Source organism: Ornithorhynchus anatinus, chromosome 5 (genome assembly GCF_004115215.2).
Source record: "Ornithorhynchus anatinus isolate Pmale09 chromosome 5, mOrnAna1.pri.v4, whole genome shotgun sequence".
NCBI lineage: Eukaryota > Metazoa > Chordata > Mammalia > Monotremata > Ornithorhynchidae > Ornithorhynchus > Ornithorhynchus anatinus.
Window position 1 is genome coordinate 78,013,599 of NC_041732.1, and position 19,388 is coordinate 78,032,986.

The following is a 19,388-nucleotide window of genomic DNA, read 5'->3' on the forward strand; positions in this document are numbered from 1 at the left end:
ATCGGCACAGAATGGGAGAGTAAGGCCCTGAGTCAGGTAAAAGGAAATCTGCTTTCACATCGAGGTTAAATCATTAGGATCCACACTAAGAAGGCAGCAGGTCTGTAAAACGCGGAGCTAGGGTAAAAGAGTGCCATATGAGGACCTACAGGTAACCTTCTGTTATTAATCAGTGGAGATCCATCGTATTTGTTCAAACAAATCCCAATTTCCATTTTGGAGCCATCAAAATTAACCATTTTATGTTACAAGCTAAATCTTGCTTAAATGACAAGAAAGCTGAATGAGTACTGGGAAAATTGTTACTTAGGTCAAAAAAACCACATTAACATGAAGTTGGTCACAAGGACCAAAATGTGCCAGTGCCCAAAAGACGATCCAACGCTAATTTGAAAAGACCGGCTCACGGACCTATGAGAAATGCATGTGCATTGAACTGTTTGAAATTCTTTTTTAAACTTTGATTAAAAACCCAAATTTCCTTTAGCAGTTCGTTCGTTAGGCAAACTCCCCCTTCATTCCCTAACATATTCATGCTATATAAGAAATTCTTAAACTGTTCCAGTGGATTTGGGAGCGTTTTTTGTGTGTGTGCCCAGCAATTCTGTTCCCAGCCAACTACCCTAATAAGACCTGATCATTTTTTCCCACCTACTCTGCCCTACAATCCTGAATTTGGTTTGACTGGGGAGAGAAACAAATTCCACATGGTGAGCTTTAAAAGTGGATCATCATTACCATCCTCAACTTTATTTATCAAGTGTTTAAGCGGTGCAGAACATTGCACTAAGTGCTTGGGAGAGTATAATACAACAGAGTTGGTAGACCCGTTTCCTGACACAACAGATTTATGCAGCGAAAAGTCCTACACTACAGAGTGTAGCTGCCGACGGGAAAGCCTTTCTCCCACCCGCCTTATGCTCTCCCAATTCAAAGGCCTTTTCCCCTCTTCCACACTTTGGGGGGTCTCAGCACGTTCGTAACTTGTAGAGCAATGCTACACTGATTCTGTCACATGGGCAGTGGTGTTGGACCAGTGGAAAGAAAGAGCACAGCTCTGAGAATTAAGAAATACGGGCTCTGCTAGCAAGGGATGCAGGCTGGGCCCTGTCGTCAGTGACGAAGGTTTCCGGCCCAAGCTCCGTCTGGGTTGTTTCACGAGGTGGACTGGTCCAGTGGGAAGGCTGAAAAATAGCTAGCTGAATTGGCCAGTGAAGACCGTTGTGGCTACCACAGCCTGCTGGGAGAGGGCACTAGGACACAGAAAAGGCACTAGGACTCCGAAAGGACCCTCAAAAGCGACATAAATAATATCTGCACGTACTCTACAAGACAAGCAGCACGGCGTACTGGAGGGAGCACGGGCCTGGGAGGTCATGGGTTCTAATCTTGACTTTGCCACTTGTAGGCTGTGTGACTGGGAAAATCAGTTCACTTCTCTGGGCCTCAGTTACCTCATCTGTAAAATGGGGAACGAGACTGTGAGCCCCACGTGGGACAGGGACTGGGTCCAACCCAATTTGCTGGTATCCACCCCAGCGCTTAATACGGTGCCCGGCACATAGTGAGGGCTTAATAAATACCATACTCATTATTATTAATTACAATGTGCGACATCCCTGCCCTCCTACTTGCTCATTACATCCCAGCTGAAACGCGACTGGTGGGGCAAGAGAGTCCAAGGGGTACTGCCAAATACTATCATTCATCAATTCCTTCTCCCACGTTCTTGGTCCCAGAATCTGTTCTTGACAGAAGACCCCATCATCATCATCTATGAGGTGCACTGCTCTCCCAGTACACTTATTAGCCATTGCCAACCCCTAAAGTTTATCCCCCTCCAACAAAATGCTTCTGGGGAAGAGGGTGGGCAATACTCCCCTCTAGACTATAAGCCTGTTGTAGGCAGGGAATGTGTCTGTTTATTGTCCTATTACAACAATAATAACGGTTCTTTTTAAGCATTTACTACGTGCCAAGCACCGTTCTAAGTGCTGGGGAAGATACAAGGTTATCAGCTTGTCCTACGTGAGGCTCCCAGTCTTAAGCCCCATTTTACAGATGAGGTAACTGAGGCCCAGAGAAGTGAAGTGCTTTGCCCAAGGTGACAAGTGGCAGAGCCGGGATTAGAATCCACGACCCCGACTTCCAAACCCAGGCTCTTTCCACTAAACCACGCTGCTTCTCCCGAGTGCTCACTACAGTGCTCTGCACACAGTAGGCACTCTATAAATATGAATGGTTAATTGATGGATTACTCAGGCCACTAACGTTAAAAGCATAGGCCCTCCTACTCTTCCAGTCTGGGCGAGAGGCTGCACTGTAATGATGGATGGCAATAGAACCAAGTCGTCTTTCTCACGGAGGGATTACACTCAGGGCCACAATATGCCCCAGTCTACTCAAAAGTGATCACTGAAAAAGAACCCCAGTGACCGCAGTATGATCAGCCACCTCTTGTAAATGTTTTTACTATTCTCTTTACAGCAGTCTAGCACAAGGGTAGACTGTTATTAGAGGTGGAGTGTGCTTCCCAAAGATCCGAAGGACTGCCGGGGGGCTGGGTATAAAGGGAGATGTGGAGATCTTCGAGTAGGGCTTCAATTCTGCCCATGTTCTCTCACACTGGATTCTGCCTGCGTCGTAAGAAAAGTCAGCAGGCAGCTCATTTAGGTGGTGGGCGATAAAGTTTGACCAGATGCATTCAGCCTCAAATATGAGTTGTCAACGAGTCGGTGGGTGATAAGGTTTGACCAGATGCATTCAGCTTCAAATATGAGTTGTCAACGAGTTCTCCTTTCCAGAGCAAAGACAGCTACAATTCCAACTTCAAATTCCAAAAGTTTTGCCCTTCACAGTTTCAGGTGCCGTATGGGTGTCTGCCGGGTTTTTTTTTGTTTTTTTTTTTTTTACTTCTCTTTGTAGTCATCTCTTCCCATTTTGACTGGTTGGTGCCTTTTAAAAGACTATCTTAGGCATTTGTTGTAATTGGCAGAACACTTTACACCAGGATGGGAGAAATTCCTGTTTCCCAGCCTGACTCGAGCCTGCCAATCAAGTGGGTCTGGCTGCCGTGTTGGGTCCGGCCTGGTTGTGAGCCAGGCCGCTCGGCGCCCGGTGGGCCCTGAAACGGTCCCTATCCCGATGCGGAATGGTGAGCTCCTCCCTGGCATGCCGTGACCCCGACAACAGCAGAGCGTGGGGCTCACTGCCCGGAGCGCCAGCTGGCACCCAGTCAGGACGGAGCGTGGCTGTGGCACCCTGATTTATTTAGGCTTCTCTCCTCTCCCCTGGGGCTTTACCAGAGGGCGGTGGCCCACAACTCTCTCGCCCTTCTGCTACATGGCTGCCATGACAAGACTATTACCCACTACTGCTTTAAAACCCTTCCTGCTCCTACTCTTTCAAATTCATCCTGTCAATTTTCAACATGGATATTTTGTTTCACAATATTACGAAGATTAACAACATCAAAAAACATTTTCCGCAGCCTGAGTTATAAACCTAGTCTAGTTGAAATGAATATAAAACTACCAGAGAATCTGGTGATAAATTAAATAATATTTCAAATTCCTTTCTTTACTCTTCGCCATATGTTGACTTGGGGTTTTGAGTCTGCGACACCATATCAGATTCTAGGAGGGAGAGGTAATTCAAAATAGAATAGAATCGGTCAATCGGTCAATGGTATTTTTTCAGCGTTTATTATGTACAGAAAACTGTACTACGCATTTGGGAGAGAACAACAGAGTCGCTGGACACGTTCCCTGCCCACGACAAGCTCAGAGTCTACAGAGTCTGACTAAAGGCCTTTAATTCTGCTTTTGATCACTTACTCTATAGTACTGAGCAAGGCTCAGTGTAGCTTTTTTCCTCTTTTCAAAAATAAGAGCTGTAACACATTCAACACCAGGGTTTTCAAGAAGTAGCCGTTTATTTTTAAGCAAAAATGTGAAGAAATGTTTAAAAAAGAGAATTCTTCTGACAGCTCTAAATGTGTACGGAAAAGCCCTGTGACATTTAAGCGAGTTCAGCAACTCTGAAGAAAGGAATGAATGGAAATGCCCAATCCATAATCCTTTCCCCTTTTGTTCCTTGCAATCCTAATTATTTTGAACACAAGATGGAACAGATTCTTGTCTCCCCTGGTGATCCGGAGATCACCTCCGCATGTGGAGTTCCCTTTCAAGTGGATGATTTAATGATCTTGGTATGAGGCAGTCTGAGAATCTGGTCTGCCTAATTAAGCTGCCTCCAGCCCGGTGAGGAAGGAATTATCTCTATTTAAAAGGAGATAGAAACCTCGCTGTGAGTCAATGATAGGCGGAGGGACAGAACCCACTCCCTTTGCCCCAGTCCTGAAGAATCAATAATTCTACTAGAATTTAAGCTCCTTGAGGGCAGGGAATGTGTCTACCAAACTGTTATTCTGTACTCTCTCAAGTCCTTAGTACAGTACTCTGCACAGAATTAAGTGCTCAATGAATACCACTGATTGATCGTTACCTAATCTATCCATTACAGAACTAATCAGAAGGGGTTTTTTATGGTATTTGTTAAGAGTTTTACTATGTGGCATGCACAGCACTAGAAAAGTAGCACAGCCTAGTGGAAAGAACACGGGCCTGGGAGTCGGAGAAACTGGGATCTAAAACACTGCTCCACCCTTTGCCTATGTAACCTTGGGCAAGTCACTTAACTTCTCTGGGCCTCAATTCCCTCATCTGTAAAATGGGGATTCGATACCCGTTCTCCCTCCTACTAAGATTGTGTGAGCCCCATGTGGGACCCGATTATCTTGTCTCTACACCAGTTTTTAGTACAATGCTTGACATATAGTAGGCACTTATTGCTACTGCTACTGTTCTTGTCTGTCCGTCTCCCCCGATTAGACTGTAAGCCCGTCAAAGGGCAGGGACTGTCTCTATCTGTTACCGATTTGTACATTCCAAGCGTTTAGTACAGTGCTCTGCACATAGTAAGCGCTCAATAAAGACTATTGAATTGAATTTAAATGCCACACACATTATTATTAAGCAGTAGAATAACTACAAGCTAATCGAGTTGGACACAGTCCACATCCTACATGGGACTCACAATCTTAATCCCCATTTTATAGATGAGGTAACTGAAGCACAGAAAAGTGACCTGCCCAAGGTCACAAAGTAGACATGTGGCAGAGGTGGAATTAGAAGCCAGGTCCTCTGACTCCCAGGCCTGTGGTCTTTTCCTCAAGGCCAAGCTGCCTCTCCAAGGGTTGCTTGGATTTAGCCAAAAGAAATACAAAATAGGGTCTGTATTCAATAGCATTTTTGTAAGCAATTTTTTTTGTTGTTGCGGTTAGACTATACATTTACCATTTCCACTGTCCTCTAATGACTTGAGACAGTGGCAAGTAGGGCCAGGGCTGAAAGCCCACTCTAAGAATCCCAAACGGACATGAACAAAATCAGAGGAAGGAACAGCTTTCTGCAATTCTAAGTAACTGTACGCCAACTTCTTCCAGGAACACGAAACTGACAGAATCCAGAAGGAAGCACTAGGTTGGCATGGTTACTCAGATTCAAGAGGACAGAGCAAGGAACTTTTCTTCCCAGATCTACCACACCAAAGGAGGAACCTTCACTTTTTAACTCCTAATACTATTTGGCCCTGACATGGTCAAAAAAACAAACAAAGGACAAGTTACACTTTAAGACACTTTCTCTTTAACATTGTGCTCCTCTCTCCACATTCCCCCTAATATGGAAAACATAAATTAGAGAGCTCTTGCATTTATTGTTCTGATTTTCTAAAACAGCTAAACATATGGCATAGTACAGAATGTCTTTCCCATTATTCATCTGTCTTTAACACTGTATCTGTTCTGTCCCCCACGGAATGTTTTGTTTTTTCCTTTCCAGGGGAAAAGCGGCAGGTTTTCAGGGAATAGAAGTAAAATCCCTTTCTGCCAGTTTTTCCTACTCTAAGATGTGATGATTTTCTAATTTCACGGGGGAAGGAGAGAGGGGCCTGGGAAAAAGCCCTTAATATATGAAACATGGGGAGCGTCTTAAAATGAGGGCCCTTGGATATTCCACAAAAAATCTGAACTGTGGGCTTTCCAAATAAACATCTTCCAGAACATCTTGTCGGGGCTAACGTTTGGCCCATTGATGATTTCACTGAGAATGACACGGTGAATGTGTGCAAAATGTCTTTCCTGAACCCAAGGTGACAGCCGGGGATGACTGGATTGTGGGCAGATAATGTGTCTGTTTACTGTTGTACTATAACTCTCTCAAGTGCTTAGTACGGGGCTCTGCACACAATAAACGCTCAATAAATACGATCAAATAAATCGGCAGACCCTCCCCAGGCCACTGTGGTGCCCCAGACCTACCTGAACTCTTAACTGCCCGGGCTGGATGGGAAATAATCACTCTCCCCACCTTCAAAATCTTATTTATGGCTTGTCTCCTCCGAGAAGCCCTCCTTTCTTCTCCTCTCAATCCCTTCTGTGTCACCCTTGCATTTGGATTTGCTCCCTTCATTGACTCCCCTTCCCTCAGCCCCAAAGCACTTATGAGCAAATCCGTAATTTATCAATTTATATTAATGTCTGTCGTGCCATCTAGACTGTAAGCTCACTGTGGACAGGGAACATATCTACCAACCTTGTTATAGTGCACTCTCCCAGGCGCTTAGTACAGTGCTCAACACCCAGTAAACGCTCAGTAAATACCATTGATTGACTCATTAAATAGACTGGGTTGTGGATTTCTGTTATGGTTATGGATTTATTGAGCGCTTACTACGTGCAGAGCACCCTATTCATTTTGTTAATGAGGTGTACATCCCCTTGATTCTATTTATCGTGATTATGTTGTCATAATCATAATGACAATGATTATGGTATTTGTTAAGCATTTAGTTTGTTCCAGACATTGTCCTAAGCGTTGGGGTGGATGCGAGCAAATCGGGTTGGACACGGTCCTCATCCCACTTGGGGCTCACGATTCCCCTTCCCATTAAACAGATGAGGCAACTGAGATGCAGAGAAGTGAAGTGACTTGCCCAAGGTCACACAGTAAACAAGTGGCGGAGTCTGGATTAGAAACCATGACCTTCTGACTCCCAGGCTCATGCGCTCTCTCTTACGCCATGCTGCTGGTTGGGAGTGAATGATGCCTTCACTGGGCATTTCAAGGGGTGACGGTACACTGATTTAAATAATAATAATCATAACAATAATGATAATAAAGTACTCACCCAAAATCTTGGGTGCCCAGGAGTTTAAATGAAGTTTGCTTTGGATTCGGTCAGGTCACGGGATCAAGGAGAGATCCCTTTCATCCTTTAACTCTCTGAGGGCCCTTAAAAGCGCTTAACAAATGCTAGTAATGTACAAGTCCAATTACACCCTGTAGCCCAGAGCCTTGTAAATGCATCTCAAGTGGCTCTTTGACAGAAACCGATCTCAGTTAGAGAAACCAATAAAACCATCTTTACCTGTAAACACAAAGCTGTAAACCTGTACCTGTAAACACAAACTCCAGTCTGTCTATCCCTTTGAAAATAAAAATAGCCAGGTAGGATGCCAATAACAAATAATCTTCCATTTTTCACTGCTTTCTGCTGGGGAAACCTATTCCTTAGTGGCAAACGCCGATCACTCAGGCAGTGTGATACTCTCAATCTGTTTAGAACAGATACTTCGGAGGTGAGTGTGGAAACTCTTTTGTGAATTAAGTCACTTCAATTAATTACAGAATGGTTACGCTCAGTGAGCAAGAATAAAAACCAGTGCTTTGCCCTCTTTCCAGAGGAAAAGCATGCTTCGCTGAATCATATAACCAACACCAAGGCTTTCTTGTGAAATCTCAAATCAAAACAAGAGGAGGACACATGAAACTTTAAACTAAATCTCGCCAAACTACAGTGAAAATAAGCACACCAAAAGTAAGACTATGGATTACAAAAAATAGCCTTGTTTTAATTTAATGTGTACTTTTGGTCCTTTCTGTTTCAAATTATCCTGGCATTTTCTGAACATCTGTGGGAAAGTATTCCACGTGCTTCTGAAGCCTAGTCTTTTTTTTTTTTTAAATCAAGCAGTTCGACTCTTTTTCACCTTTAAAAAAAGCTGATAATTGTGCACCGGTACATCCCTGATTGTGAAGACATCCTGCCCAACCCTAAGTATTCTTCTCAAGTGATAAATCAACATCAGCCAGGGAAGAGAGCAGGGGTGTTTGACTTACACCTAGACTCCAAAATCAAAACAGCTTTGGCTGGCAAAAGTAAAGTTCTCCAAGAGAGGCAGACAGCGTCCTCACTTCACTAGGAGAGAGCAAAAGCCGCATTTCCCAACAACTGCCTCGTTAGTGGGTTTCTGCTGTACTTTGTCCTGTAAATCAGCACCTAGTTGTGAAACGGATTAACAATCCCGCTGGCCTCCCAGGCAACTGCAATGGTGTCCCATCGATGGTATTTATTGAGTGCTTACTATGTGTTAATGAGGTGTACATCCCCTTGATTCTATTTATCATGATTATATTGTCTTGTTTTTGCCCTTCTGTCTCCCCCCGATTAGACTGTGAGCCCGTCACTGGGCAGGGATTGTCTCTATTTGTTGCCGAATTGTACATTCCAAGTGCTTAGTACAGTGCTCTGCACATAGTAAGCGCTCAATAAATACTACTGAATGAATGAACTGCATTAAGCACTTGGGAGAGTACAGCACAACAGAGTTGGCAGACATTTTTTTGCCCATAATGAGCTCACAGTCTGCAGGGGGAGTCAGATGGTAATAATAATAACGATGATGGTATTTGTTAAGCGCTTAATAGGTGCCGAGCACTGTTCTAAGCCCTGGGGTAGATACAAGGTTATCAGGTTGGACGCAGTCCCTGTCCCACGTGGGGCTCACGTTCTCAATCCCCCCTTTATGGGTGAGGCAACTGAGGCTCAGAAAAGTGAAGTGACTTGCCCAAGGTCACAGAGCAGACAAGTGGTGAAGCTGGGATTAGAAGCCAGGTCCTGCTGACTCCCAAGCCGATGCTCTACCCACTAGGCCACGCTGCTTCGCTAAACAGTAATATAAATAAGTGATTTATAATATATGATTTAAAAATATGAACGTATATGCCGTGGGGTTGACGGTGGGGCAGATATCAAATGCTCACAGGTCACAGATTCAAGGGCACCGATGACGCAGAAGGGAAAGGAGCTGGGAAAGAGAGGGCTTCAACCGGAAAGGTCTCCTGGAGGAGATGTGACCTTAATAAGGCTTTGAAGGTGGGGGGGAGTGGTGGTCTGGAGTATATGGAGGGAGAGGGAGTGCAAAAGATCCATAAGAATCCAAAGAAGTATTGATTTCTGGGTGAACTTTCCAACATCTAATATTAGATCCTAATGCACATATCAAATCTTAAAAGTGAAGTAATGCTGGGCTATAATAATTAGATTCTTTTTGAAAAAGCAGCCTATACTGCATGAAAGGTGAACGCATACAGAATTTAGGCTATTAAAAATGATGCAATAAAGGAGGGTTTTTTTTAAAACTATTCTTTAAAAGTATTAGACATAAAACTGAATTTTACTTAATCCAGTTAATGAAATATCCAAATCTCTGACAAGCCTACTAAGCACTGACAAATGTTTGGGTAGGGGAAAAAACTAAATGCTATTTAGAAATTAAACCAAGAAAAAACAAATTTTTAAACAATTACCCTCGTGTTCTGATCAGGAAGTAGAAATCTTGCCCTTCATATGTTTCAAGCAGACGAGTAAATGGACATTCTCTTAGTTCTGAGGCCGTGAATCATATGGGTTTTTTTTTGAGGGGGGATTGGTTATTTTGTTTTTTATGGTATTTGTTAAGCGCTTACCAAGTGCCTGGCACTGTAATAATAATAATGTTGGTATTTGTTAAGTGCTTACTATGTGCAGAACACTGTTCTAAGCACTAGGGTAGGTACAGGGTAATCAGGTTACCCCCCACATGAGGCTCACAGTCTTAATCCCCATTTCCCAGATGAGGTAACTGAGGCACAGAGAAGTTAAGTGACTTGCCCACAGTCACACAGCTGACAAGTGGCCGAGCCGGGATTTGAACCCATGACCTCTGACCCCCAAGCCCATGCTCCTTCCAGAGCCATTCTGCTTCTCTGTACTAAGCGCTAACGTAGAAACAACATAATCAGGTTGGACACATTGGGCTATAGTTAAACCTGAAATTTGGTTAGATGATCACAAGTGGGACCAAAATTTGCCATGCATGTGCAAAAGACTCTGATGCTCTCCAAAAGGAGAATTTTGCATCCATAATCACATATTTGAAAAATTTTGCATCCATAAACACGGGCGGAGCAGTAGAGTGAAACTAGTTGTAGGCTCCATGTTCATAAAGAGCTCTGAGAGAGTATCTCTATAAAAGTGTAAACTTTGGCAAATATCTACCTAAGATTCTACGGAGACAGAAAAAAGGGAGGAGGGTGGCTTGTGTACCAATTTTTTTGGAGAAATTGATTGTTTCTCCATAGATTCAGATTTAATATTTAAAAGAAACTGAATAACTTCAAGGCGGCCTTTTGAAAAGAAGGATAACATTCTGCCTCATCTAATTTCCAGAAAATGAAACTTTATATGTATTGAATGGCAAGTTTCAGGAAAAGAAATTTGGAAAACTTACCTTCTAAACGTAGTCATTTAGGTAAATTCACAACTTTAAACAGACTCACTCTCTGTGAATAAGTTCTCATTTCCTCTTCTCCCACTCCCTTCTGCATCATCCTTGCACTTGGATTTTTTTCCCATCATTCACCCATCCCTCAGCCCCTAAGCGCTTATGTACATATCGGTAATGAGTTCATTTATAAAATGGGGATTAAAAGTGTGGGCCCCACGTGGGACAACCTGATTACCCTGTATCTACCCCAGTGCTTAGAACAGTGCTTGGCACATAGTAAGCCCTTAATTTTTGAGAAGCAGCGTGGGGTAGTGGATAGAGCAAGGGCCTGGAAGTCAGAAGGTCATGGGTTCTAATCCCGCCACCACTTGTCCGCTGTGTCACCGAGGGCAAGTCACTTCACTTCTCTGGGCCTCAGTTCCCTCATCTGTAAAATGGGGATTGAGGCTGTGCGCCCCATGTGGGACAGGGACTGTGTCCAACACGATCTGCCTGTATCTACCCCAGTGCTTAGTCCAGTGCCTGACACATAGTTAAGCGCTTAACAAACACCATTATTATTTACTGGAGAAGCAGCGGGGCTTAATGGAAAGAGCCCGGGCTTGGAAGTCAGAGGTCATGGGTTCTAATCCCTCCTTTGCCATTTGTCAGCTGTGTGAATTTGGGCAAATCGCTTCACTTCTCTGTGCTTCAGTTACCTCATCTGGAAAACGGGGATGAAAACTGTGAGTCCTATATGGGACAGCCTGATTACCTTCTATCTACCCCAGCGCTTAGAACAGTGTTCGGCAGGTAGTAAGCACTTAACAAATGCCATCATTATTTATACTAATGTCTGTCTCCCCCTCTGGACTGTAAACTCATTATGGGCAGGTGATGTGTCTACCAACTCCACAATGCTGAATTCTCCCAGGAGATTAGAACAATGCTCTTCACATGGTAAGCCATTAATAAATACAATTGATTGATACGACTCACAACTCCTAGCTACATAAACGTTGCCGCTGGCAACTAATTTTGAGAAGGAAATGACATATTCAAGTGAATTCTGAAGGAGTCAGAGACAAATATCTTCAAGATCTTTCTCCATAATGGCTCCCCACCAAAACGAGAGCCAGCTTATTTCAATCTTCACCTGCAATATTTCCATGCTCTGTTTCTCCAATTCCCCCATTTTTCTCTACCACCACCCCCGCCTCCCCTGCGCCCCAACAACTTTTGGGTGTGAGGATTTCCCAGAAGGACCCTTTTTGAACCTAGTAAGCTAACAAATATAATCAATAAAAATGAAATCCTCCAAGACAGACCTAACCCCACCCCAAATCCAGCACAGAGGGGACCAAAAATCAATAAAAAGTTTTTCTGTTACACAAAATACATGCAGCTGGAGCAGATTATTTTTGCCAGGAGATATTTTGTATTCCCTAAGAACAAGGATGACCTGAAAAGTACATGACTGCTAAGCATGTTCTCTCCAAGAACCTGATTGCCTTAATAAGAGATGTAATTTCTCCTTTGATCTAATACATTAATATACAGTTCTAAGAAATTAATATTAAATTACTAGATTCAGTCCATACCTCTTCTACATTTTTGGGGGGGTTTTCTAAGAATTTCAATACAATTAAGCACCCTAAAATTCTAGCTGGCTAAAAAATGAAAACATATTTACATCCACCTTATATACTTTATTTTCTCTTTTGAGACCTGATGCAGTGATGTTTTGAAAAGACAACTATATAACTGTTAGCAGATCATGAAGCTTAAATTTGTAATTGAGCCTTCTAGAGTACTTTTCCACATCATTTTCTGTGCTGCGAGTGAAATAAAAGTTATGCCAGGTAAATGGCAGATAATTCGTAGACTGCTGCACATGCTTGCTTTTTGTGAAAATGAATCTCAGTAGGGACATCAATAAAACCTCTTAAGTTTTTTATCTATGGCAAAAGGTTTTCGGTTCCATAATCAAAATCGATGGAGTCTTTCCTCTAAGAAAAAATGATACATCCTACTTGTGGATCCTCCTTCCAATTCAAGGAAATGGGCTTACTGATAATGAAGCACAGGGGCATTAGTAAGGAGAAGCAGCACTGCCTTGTATTACAAGCTACAGTTGGATGAAAGGGGTCAGTTCCTGCGGTGCAAGCGGCCCAGAGGCGTGGCAGCATTCTAAGAGCTCACGGCGGGTTCAGGTGGCCCGGCAAATTAGTTTAGGTTGATAACCAAGGGGCAAGGATACAGTACCTGGTGATGGGCAGGTCGAGGCCCCGCTGCAAACTGAGAAAAGGAGGGAGAAACAAACACAAAAGGAAAGGCACAAAGAGTCAGAAACACCACAACAAAAACCAAAATGTCACACGATATGCAAAAAAAGGAAAAAAAAGGGGGGGGACCCAAAACAAAACCAAAAACAAGACCAAAAAAACAACCCCACAAGAAAAAACCAAACAGTCAAGGCTTTGCTGCGGGACAGTGACAGACAGGTACCTAGATTCAACAAGTTAACACCACTGCAAAAATAGCGTCTTGTGGGATACCTGGGAGAGAGAGATCTAAAGTTGCTAGCCACCTTAGGAAGCTCTCGTGCATGACTACAAAAACCCGAGGTCCAAGCGGAAAGTGTTCAGTCTTAAGACAAGCCCATTGACAGCATGACTCATATGGCTTTGATCCTCGCTGGAGGCAATGAGAGATGTTCTGAGGCTGCAATAAATAGCCAAATCAAGAATTATGGAATCCAAACTAGAACTAGGCGATGTGCAAGAATGGTTCCAAATATCTGGAAGGGAAATATGTCTAATTATTTGCTAAAGGTGAAAGGTTTTACATATACATGGAGTTCATGTTATTTACACAGGTTCTGAAAGCGGTGGAGGCCTAATAAAAAAATGATATTGAGATGAAATCAAATTAGCTAGTTAAATCTGATGCCCCGGAAAGAGCTAGTGGTGCTCTTCTCTGCTATGCTCTATTAGGGGTTATCGATAAAAGCCTAAGCAATTGAAGGAATCACATGAAATCCAAATCCACACAGAGTGTTTATACTCAACAGCGAACACTATAAACTTGTACCTGCCACAAACTGTCCCTAACAGAAACAAAGCCTAATTCCTCAGAGAAAGTGGACAGCATTTAAAGAGACCAATTTCCATTATCCCTCTTGGCTCTTCTGACACTGCTCTAGAAAAAAAGGGGCAGGTTTCTATTAATGAATTTTGATATGAAGCTCCAGGATCAAATCATTCTTGATGACTGACCAAACTCGGTTCGCAGTTATGTAGCTGACTTCCGCTAAGAAAGGACAGGGACAAGGTGGGGGAATTAAGACAACTCTATTTCTTGACAACTAATTCTCTAGTATTCTTCAAGCCGTCCTGTCAAAAATGAGATGGGAAAATTCCCAAGGAAAGCTGGCTTTGTCGTTTCAATGCCCAACAGCAGGAAGGAGTGTTTTAATTATCTCCGGAAAGAGTTAGTGTTTTAATTATTCCACGCATCCCGCTTCATTTGGAGTTTATTCGTGCCACCTTCACTGCTCCGCTCCATTTTGAACGGGTCAAGAATCTCCAGAAGGAATAGCGCATAACTTATTCCCACTAGGAATCTGCCATGATGTGCAACGAGTAGGCACTTACTAGCTAATCTTCACTGACTGACTGAATGAAAGGACAACCTGCAAGACCTGTGGACAGCTTCTTTTCCAAACTAGCATTATCCTTTACAGAGCATCCAAGAAACCTCTCAGCATAACCTAAACCCTCAAATGTGCCAGATGCGGAAGCAGAAATGAATCTCAAAACTCCCCCGTCAAGCTGGAATTTGTGACCGAAAGGGCAAATTCTGGAGGGATTCAACACAAAGTTAAAAGAACTGTCTCCTGTATCTGTATACATTTATGTGCCTTAAGGGAAATGGTGTGATATTGTTCAAAGTGATGACTCCTTGCAGACAATTTTCTCCTCAAGAGAACTGAGGTGTTTTTATTATTAATTTCCATTTCTTGATCTTCACCTGTAGTAAGAATCAGATCATACTTCCACTGGAGGAACAGCGAAAGGAGCCATGAAAATTAGGCTATATGGTGCATGTTAGCTGTCAATGGGAAAAAAAAAAAATCCCATTTCCATAGCCCTTCCCCCCACCAGCTAATGAACACAATTTTAAAGTCAACCTGAGGGTAGAAGTACCCGTCTGATCACTGTTACACAGATATGTCCTGTTACTGAAGTCTTTTTAAAAAAAAAATATTGGAAATTTATAACTCTGAAGCATTTGAATCAAAACTGTACTTTCTATGAGCGAAGAGGAATACACGTTATAAAAACAAAAGAAAATTCTTAAAGTTAGTGGGCAAGTACCCTAGTCTATTTTGCACTAGTTACCATTGGCTATTGGTCTTTTTGGTGTGTTTGAAAATACTCTCAATCCTAGGGTAGCTGTAAGCAACAGAACAAACTGTAGTCGCTGCTGGCTCAGATCAAAAGTGGAAAGTTGGGTTTCGTTTCGGTTGGTAGATGGAGAAGGTACTCTGTATTAAAAGAAAGCAGCACCCTGGAAACCTGGATCCAACATCCCTATCAGCCGCCCTCTCAGACCATCTCACCCCCAAATACTTTTTTGCACAGTGGGAAATTGGGCATAAACTCCACATGGGGTTGGAGATTTGGTACCCTGCTTCATGCCACTGAAAAATAACCATGGGTTCAAAATGATTACAACAGCCACTAGGTCCTCTTCTACTCCCCTGCCTCCGACTAATTAAGCTTTTAGTAGTTAACACTGCATTGACCAGATTTCTGGACAATACATTATCGTTCAGCACTCGGATGTGAAAATAAGAAATGGGAATAAATTGATAAATAATCTTTGGGATGAGTGGTGTGGCAAACTGGATTTCCCCCCACCCAGGATATTAATTCAGCCAGGAGATTCTCAGTCTCAAATACTACGGCAAAGAATTAATGGGGGAACCGGGAGGGCCGGCTGGATTGCCAAGGTGTCCAGGGAAGGGAAAATAAAATAATAATAATAAAAAAAGCTAAACTGTGCAACTGCCAATGGCCCATTAATGCAGAAATAGAATGGAGTAAGCTTCAGCTGCTCTAACAAAGCAGTGTTAGGATCACCTCCTAAGTGCATCACCGTCCCTCTCCTTACCAGCTGGACTAGCTGTGGGAAGGATGGGGCTAGGCTATGGAATCCCGGAATGTCCCAACTTCGTTATCCTGCCGGGTTCCTTCTCCCTCTTCACCCTCCCGGCACCGGCACCGATAAAATAAATAAAAACCAAACCCCAAACAAAAGGCAAGAGTAGTTTGCGGCTGGCTACTCTTGTTCTTGTTTTGGGGTGCGGGATGGAATGGTACATGTGCGGTTTTAGTAATGGGGGTGGTAATGGTCACTAGCGGAGCAGATGGCAAAAACTGCATAGAGGATAGTTGGAAATAAAAAAAACAAAACGAAAACAGTTCATGACCACAGAAAGATGGCTGACAACTCCCCTTGATACTGTTCAAATAGAGGGGAACATGCTTCTGATTTTCTTTTTACATCCAATTTATCTGAAAGTGACAGCCCTTTTTTAAAGGCCCAATTTGTCCTGCCTAGTTCCCAATGGAGAAGACCCACCCGAATGCTTCACTCTTCCCCCGCTTCAATGGCTCCCACCGCCACGGTGTGTTACACTTTCAGGGAAGAAGCAATCAATGCGTTTCCGTACATCAGCCAATAAGTGAATGTGGTCAGAAAGACTAGTGCCACAGGCACCGCGGCCTGCAAGAAGTACAGTTTGTTATATTGCTTACAATGCAGTATTTTATCCAGCCTCTTCCAGCCAGGGACCTGTAAACGGGAGTCTGTTCCAAAACCTTCCTCCTCTTCCAGGTGTCTGTGCAATGTATTGGCACTGTTCTGCTGGGCTGTCAAAAAAACTGGTTTAGAGATGCAGCTCTTCAGTCAGGTTTGGCTCCAGTTCTAACCATGTAAACCTACTCTTGCGTTTTTCACAGATAAAGAGAGAGAGGGATAAAGAGGATCATCGAACTCACGGTTATAAAATGGGTTTTGGCCGTCAGAGGGTCTTTAGAACTTGGGGAGGGGGAAGGAGGAGGGGCATGTGAAATGGCTTTTCGGTCCCAGTCCAAGTGGCCAGGTGTTCCACCACCACAAAAACCACCATCAGGCCTGAAAATGCATCACCCGCCTCATTAGTGCTTTCAGCCGTGGGAGAGGACTGAATGGACTCAGAGAGACTTAACTTGCCCCTCACCCGTAAAGACGATTCTTCTACAAGTTGATATAGGCCACTTAGCCAGGGGAAAGCGAGGGAAAGCGTACAGTCTTGTCCTTGCTCATTCGGGTCTCAGAATGAATAAAGAAAATGGAGTCTGTTTGTCGGGGCTAGGTGATCGCCTGGCTCCTTTTGTCATTTAAGGAAAAAAAAAAAATGGGGCCGGTGGAGTCAACTGTTGCAATAAGAGACAGAAATCATAGCCTTGGGTGGCAAAGGGGACCCCTGGTCCCTCGTGGATCAGCCGAAGTGTCACCCAGGGAAAGTACAGAGGGTTAAGTAAGGGATGCTGAAGCTCCTGAAGCCCAAGCTAACCAGGCAAGATAGGCTGCTTTCCCACATTGCATGGGTTCCTTGAATTAGTGAAACCAAAGGTTGAACAACAAGAAATCTTTGTCCTAATGGTGCTTATTGCATTTGGAGATGGGATGAGAGTGGGGGTGGGGGGAGGAGAGGAGAGAGAAGCATAGAGGACAAGCAAATCCACATATGAATATGAACCAGCTCATTCACCACTTTCAGGGTACCTGTGTGTGCTTTTGTGGGTGCGCGTGCATATGTGTGTATGTACGGATGACTGTGAATATTAAAACGCATGTAAAAAATGATTAGATTAACAATGATGCTGGAATTTGGCTCCCTAAACCACTGGAGACTGAGAATGCTGATCTAGGAGATTCAACGTACTATCTCTCTGTTTAACTCTTCTCTGTGATGCAAACAATAAAGACTGAAATGAGGTGAACTTTACCAAGCAGCTACATTAAAAAGAAATTATGTCTTTAAGAAGTGGACAGGGAAGACGACTACCTCCACCTTCCTGCACTTTTAAATGAAATGTCTCAATGTGGAAAGGTCGCGAAATGCAATCGGTAACTCTTACTCTTTGGAACTTGCAGAATTCCTAAAGACACAATTTACAGAGAAAGTAAGCTGTCATACCCACAAAGACTGTACAGACAAGGGGGAGAGAATAAAATCTGGAGGAAGGGGGGGGGGTCGGCTTACCGGAGAGCGGGTTTGAGGCTGTGTGTTCATTGTCTGAGGGGCTTGGGGGTAGACCAGTGTGGTAGGAGCAGCATTCTGTCCAGAGGGATAAGGGGTCTGTTAAGAGGAGGAAGTGAAGAGCATTACTATTCAAATCAAATCACTGCAGCAAATAAACAGCAGGTTCCAAAACATGCAGTTAGGACTACGGAAGACCGCAGATTTTCAATTTACCATCATCCAAGTTATGGCAAACTGACCTGAGTAGACGGCCATCCCGTTTATTCATTCATTCAGCAGTATTTATTGAGTGCTTACTATGTGCAGAGCACTGGACTAAGCGCTTCGAATGGACAATTTGGCAACAGAGACAATCCCTGCCCAATGATGGGCTCACAGTCTAATCGGGGGAGACGGATGGACAAAAACAAGCAACGTAATCACGATAAGTAGAATCAAGGGGATGTGCACCTCATTAACAAAATAAATAGGGTAATAAAAATATATACAAATGAGAACAGTGCTGAGGGGAGGGGAAGGGAGAAGGGGAGGAGCAGAGGGAAAGGTTCTTTATTGGTTTACTGGCTCCAGGCAACTGAAACCAACTTTATCGGTACCAACTTAACACCGGCTTTGTGATGGACACATTACATTACCCCGTCCCCTCCGTCCAAACGGTCTTTGCTCTCCCTGCTTGTGCTCCAGCAGTGTCTCCTCTGTTTATTGCAGAGAAGCAACTTGGCCTAGTGGGTAGAGCACGGCCTGGGAGTCAGAAGGACCTGGGTTCTAATCCCGACTGCGCCACTTGACTGCTGCCATGACCCTGAGCAAGTCACTTACCTTCTCAATGCCTCAGATACCTCATCTGTAAAATGGGGATTAAGACTGTGAGCCACATGTGCCACAGGGACTGAGTCCAATCTGATTACCTTGTAATTAAAACAGTGCCGGGCACATAGTAAGCACTTAACAGATGATTAATCAATCAATAGTATTTATCGACCGCTTAGAGAAGCAGTTTAGCCTAGTGGCAGGAGCCCGGGTTTGGGAGTTTGAGGGCATGGCTTCTAATCCCGGCCCCGCCACTTGTCAGCTGTGGGACTTTGGGTGAGTCATTTCACTTCTCTAGGCCTCAGTTCCCTCATCTGTAAAATGGGAATGAAGACTGTGAGCCCCACGTGGGATAACCTGATTACTCTGTTTCTATCCCAGTGCTTAGAACAATGCTTGGCATGTACAAAGTGCTTAACAAATATCATCATCATTATTATTATTATTATTATTATTAATATGCGCTTGGGAGAGTACAATATAGCAAAGTTGGTAGACACATTCCATATACCAAAATGAGCTTATAGCATAAAGGGATAGACATTAATATCAATAAATGAATCACAGATATGTACCTAAGTGCTGTGGGGCTGAGGGAGGGGTAAATAA

General features: G+C 43.5%; 1 protein-coding gene across 12 annotated transcripts in view; it reads right to left on the bottom strand.

The window, feature by feature from the left end:
• The window catches only part of EIF4G3 (eukaryotic translation initiation factor 4 gamma 3), a 254,350-nt gene that overhangs the window by 150,712 nt on the left and 84,250 nt on the right, over positions 1-19,388 (bottom strand). For 6 of the 12 annotated variants that reach the window (XM_039912112.1, XM_039912111.1, XM_029066446.2 and 3 more), the window contains exons 3-5: positions 17,970-18,065; positions 16,477-16,590; positions 12,917-12,949 (exon numbers count right to left, since the gene is read on the bottom strand). In XM_039912112.1, the coding sequence (XP_039768046.1) occupies positions 12,917-12,949; positions 16,477-16,590; positions 17,970-18,065 (243 nt within the window). The remainder of the gene's footprint in view (positions 1-12,916; positions 12,950-16,476; positions 16,591-17,969; positions 18,066-19,388) is intronic. The other 6 variants (XM_039912110.1, XM_039912109.1, XM_029066448.2 and 3 more) reach the window with 2 other exon arrangements.